Below are 5000 nucleotides of genomic sequence, written 5' to 3'. Positions count from 1 at the left end.
AATTATTTCGTCCAACCAATCAGCTTGTACGAAACGTTTCCGAGCTAAAAGGGCACCCCTACGAGTCGGTGCAAATGTACCTCATTAAAAAAAATTAGAGTTTAGTTGTTATTCGTCTCAGTAGTTGTCACTTTTTGTTTTCACTCTGGGAAACAAAACGGACAACTAACCTTCCAAATTGTGACACCTGTTTCTGATACTGAATTAATCAAGGCTTCAGACACCCGTTCGCAACCAGCAGGATCTCCTAAGGACGTTTGAGATCCTCCATTTTTAAAGAAAGGTTTATATTTACATACCACGATCATCCATACTTTGCATTATCAATTTGGATCCAGAGAAGTCTCATTACTTTAGTAGAGTCATGAATAAATAAATCCGATTGTATGACCTCAAAGGTTCCACAACTATCTTTCAATAATCAGCTGTTTTCTGTCTTCGTTGACGATTAAACGCCGAGGACAATCCCAAAGGATCCACAACTTCCTTTTAATAATCATTTGTTTTCTATGTCTTCGACTAAACGTCGAGGACAATAGCAAAGGATCCACAACTCACTTTTAATAATCGTCTGTTTTCTACGTCTTCGGTGACGGCTAAACGCCGAGGACAATCCCAAAGGATCCACAACTCTCACTTATTAATTAACTCTTTTCTGTCTTCGGTTGACGGCTAACCAGCGAGGACAATCCCAAAGGCTCCACAACTCCCTTTTAATAATCATCTGTTTTCTGTCTTCGGTGACGAATAAACGCCAAGTAAAATTCCAAGGGATCAACAACTCTCTCTAATTGATCTGCTCTTTTCTGTCTTCATTTGACGACTAAACGCCGAGGACAATCCCAAAGGATCCACAGCCCCCACTTATTAATCAGGTCTTTTCTATCTTCATTTGACGAGTAAACGCCGAGGACTATCCCAAAGGATCCACAGCCCCCACTTATTAATCAGGTCTTTTCTATCTTCATTTGGCGAGTAAACGTCGAGGACAATCCCAAAGGATCCACAGCCCCCACTTATTAATCAGGTCTTTTCTATCTTCATTTGACAACTAAACGTCGAGGACAATCCCAAAGGATCCACAACTCCCGCTTATTAATCAGCTAGTTCCAAAATTACACGAATCCCACATCCCTTCGCTTTCCTTCCTCACCAACAAACCCCCTCCGCTCTCATGGTATTCGGACGGGAGAGTGACAGGGCTTTGCTGATGTCTTGCGCCACCGCTGGAGGGGTTCTGGTCGAAGTGCAGAGGTTGGAAGCTGCTGCTGCAGCTGCCGCCGCTGCCGCTGCTGCTGCTACCCCGGCAGAGGACGTCGGAGGCACGAACGGGGAGCTGGACGAAGACGAAAGCGAAGTGGAGGGCGAAGTAATGGACGTCGATAAAGAGGCCCTGAGCGGGCTGGAGGCTTGGCTCAGGAGCGAGGACGTTGAAAGGGCGGGCGGCGTGAACGGACACACTGGGAACAAGGGCAGGAGCCCCGGAAACTGGGCGTGAGGCAATCCGAGGGGCAGCAACGGAGGAGGGTGGCAGTCCAGTCCCGGCAACCTGTCTCCAGGCAGGAGGTACTCGTGGAGTCTGTGGGCGGGCGAGGTGATGGTGCTGTCCCGCGAAAGGGCGGCCATGGGTGCCAGGCATCGCAGCGACTGGGAGAAGGATCCGAGGGTGGCTCCCAAGGGCGGCAGCGGTCCGTCGAGGCCTCTCTCCCTAATCATCTTCTTCGTCTTGTACCTGTGATTCTGGAACCAAATCTTGATCTGGGTCGGAGTGAGATCCAGAAGTGAAGCCAGGTGCTCCCTTTCCGGAGCCGAGAGATAGCGCTGCTGACGGAAGCGCCTCTCCAGCTCGTAGGTCTGCGCCTTGCTGAAGAGGATGCGCCTCTTGCGCTTACGCCCCGTCGATTCCAGCTCCTCCTCGACGCAGTCGTCGACTTCTATGGCCTCCATGTCGTCCTCCGGAGGGGTTAAGGACGCCGTTGGCTGTTCCGTGGAGTCGGCAGCCGCTTGGATGGCGCTGTGAGGCTCGTGGAGTTGGAGGCTGTCTTCATTGTTGTTTGATCTCCTGCCCTCTGGCGATGCCGCTCTTTCTGGAAAGGGAAGAAGGCGCGGATGAATATATATTATAAATTATTAATTTTTCGTCATAGGCTTTAACATTAAGACAATTGAAATGTAATAATTGGATTATTATTATTATTATTATTATTATTATTATTATTATTATTATTATTATTATTATTATCATTATTTTGTAATGTGTAAGTATACAGTATAAAATATTTTTTTTGTAATATAAATTTTAACAATAGGACAATTATACTGTAATCATTGGATCATTATTATTATTATTATTGTTATTATTATCATTATTATTACTATTATTATTACAATTATTATTATAATAATGATATTAATAATTATTATTATTATTATTATTATTATTATTTTAAGTTACGGCACTATTTGAAAAAGCATGTACGATATTCAATAGTTGAAGTTGAAATTAATGACATAAAAATAGCTTATGAAATTTGATATCGTTATCAATTTCATCATTAAAATTTGATAATTTCAATATGTTTATCTCAACGGATGACTCGAGTATTGACTCGTCAATGTTATCACTTTCTATTATTATTATTATTATTATTATTATTATTATTATTTAATATTATTATTACTTGCTAAGCTACAACCCTAGTTGGAAAAGAAGATGCTACAAGCCCAAGGGCTCGAACAGGGAAAAATAGGCCACTGAGGAAAGTAAGTAAGGAAATAAATAAACGATATAAGAAGTATTGAAAAATTGAAATAAAATGCCTATATATATACATATATGTACTGCATATCTATATAAATATATATATATATATATATATATATATATATATAAATACTGTATATATATATATATATATATATATATATATATATATATATAAATTTACTTATATATATATATATATATATATATATATATATATATATATATATATATATATATATATATATATATATATATATATATATATATATGTATGTATATACGTATACATTATTTATCCGTAAATACCATTTGTTAATGCATGTATGTATGTATGTATGTTTCAGTTCCATGTACACGCCATTATACCGCATTCATTTTGTATTTACATTCTGTTTCCACAATAAACACCCAATTAACAATGAATAAATTCACACAACGGCCCCTCGCACCCCTACCTCGTAACAGGCGGCCAACGAATAATCCGTATTAGCGCTTATAAAAGGAAAACCAATTTCGGGCTTTAAATACAATTACTCACTTATCCGGACGCAATCGGTTGAATACAATTACTCGCTTATCCGGACGCAATCGGTTAAATACAATTACTTGCTTATCCGGACGCAATATGTTGAATACAATTGCTCACTTATCCGGACGCAATCTGTTAAATACAATTACTTGCTTATCCGGACACTATGTTAAAAACAATTACTTGCTTATCCGGACGCAATCGGTTGAATACAATTACTCGCTTATCCGGACGCAATCAGTTAAATACAATTACTTGCTTATCCGGACGCAATATGTTGAATACAATTACTTGCTTATCCGGACACTATGTTAAATACAATTACTCACTTATCCGGACACAATATGTTAACTACAATTACACCCTTATCCGGACTCAATCGGTTAAATACAATTACTCACATATCCTGGCGCAATCGGTTAAATACAATTACTCACTTATCCGGACGCAATCGGTTAAATACAATTACTCACTTATCCGTACGCAATCGGTTAAATACAATTACTCGCTTATCCGGACGCAGTCAGTTAGATACAATTACTCACTTATCCGTACGCAGCCGGTTAAATACAATTACTCGCTTATCCGGACGCAATCGGTTAGATACAATTACTCACTTATCCGTACTCAATCGGTTAAATACAATTACTCACTTATCCGTACGCAATCGGTTGAAAACAATTACTCACTTATCCGGACGCAATCGGTTGATTACAATTACTCGCTTATCCGAACTCATTCGGACGCTGTGCGTATTCACTGTCCGCCGGTCCGGAATTAAGATGGCCGGTTGGATGATCAATTGTCGGGTTATTTTTAATATTCATGACGTCACGCTGTGCTTAATGTATTATAATGTATATTGGTAAACGTACTTTTTTTTTTTTTCTTTTTTTTTCTTTTTTTTTTTTTTTTTTTTTTTTTAGACGGGGTGTTGATTTACATGATAATAAGCGTGAAATTCAATGATTTACGTATTTAAACATGAATGTAGTTATGTAAACATGTATTGGTTAACAATTGACAATGTTTTTTATTCGAAATGTTATGTTTTTAAACTGTTATTGAAAATTTTCCTAATTTCACTGGGTGTTCATTTGCATGATAATAAATGTGAAATGCATTAGTTTATGTATATAAATATGAATGTAGTTATATAAAAAAGTAAGGGTAGAATAAACATTTTAGCTATGGTAAGCAGCTCTTCTAGGAGAAAGACACTCCAAAATCAAACCCTTAGGCCCCGAGCACACTAGCCACTCTGTGGCACCACAAGTGGCCGCGCAAAGTGGCGGGCCAGAGCACACTAGCCACATTTTAGAGCCACAAGTTGCGACCACATGAAAGAAATTATCACACGAAAGAAGGGGTTTTGTACCCGTAGACTTATCGGGATGACTTATCTTGGTTATCTCCGTGAGTAATCTCATGCCATATGTCAAATAAGGTTTTGGCGTAAAAATATTACTCGATTTATCGATATTATGTGTATATAAAGACGTATGTAAATATAATAAGTCTTGGGTAATGCCATAGCCTCGGTACCATGATCGTCCACTGTCTTGGATTAAAGTTCTCTTGCTTGAGGGTACACTCGGGCACACTATTCTATCTTGTTTCTCTTCCTCTTGTTAAAGTTTTGATTATTTGTATGGAGATTTTTATTTAAATGGCATTGTTCTTAAAATATATTATTTTTTTTTC

General features: G+C 38.5%; 2 protein-coding genes across 3 annotated transcripts in view; one reads left to right on the top strand and one right to left on the bottom strand.

Moving 5' to 3' along the window:
• The window catches only part of LOC137624290 (heparan sulfate 2-O-sulfotransferase pipe-like), a 337135-nt gene that overhangs the window by 104725 nt on the left and 227410 nt on the right, over positions 1–5000 (top strand). The window lies entirely within an intron of this gene.
• Positions 1150–5000, bottom strand: part of LOC137616251 (homeobox protein Nkx-2.5-like) — a 21701-nt gene continuing 17850 nt past the window's right edge. The window contains exon 3 of the mRNA XM_068345873.1: positions 1150–2087. Within this exon, the coding sequence (XP_068201974.1) occupies positions 1150–2087 (938 nt within the window). The remainder of the gene's footprint in view (positions 2088–5000) is intronic.

Source organism: Palaemon carinicauda, chromosome 2, assembly GCF_036898095.1.
Source record: "Palaemon carinicauda isolate YSFRI2023 chromosome 2, ASM3689809v2, whole genome shotgun sequence".
NCBI classification, from domain to species: domain Eukaryota; kingdom Metazoa; phylum Arthropoda; class Malacostraca; order Decapoda; family Palaemonidae; genus Palaemon; species Palaemon carinicauda.
The sequence above is the reverse complement of the archived record's forward strand: the minus strand, read 5'-3'. Positions and strand labels throughout refer to the sequence as shown.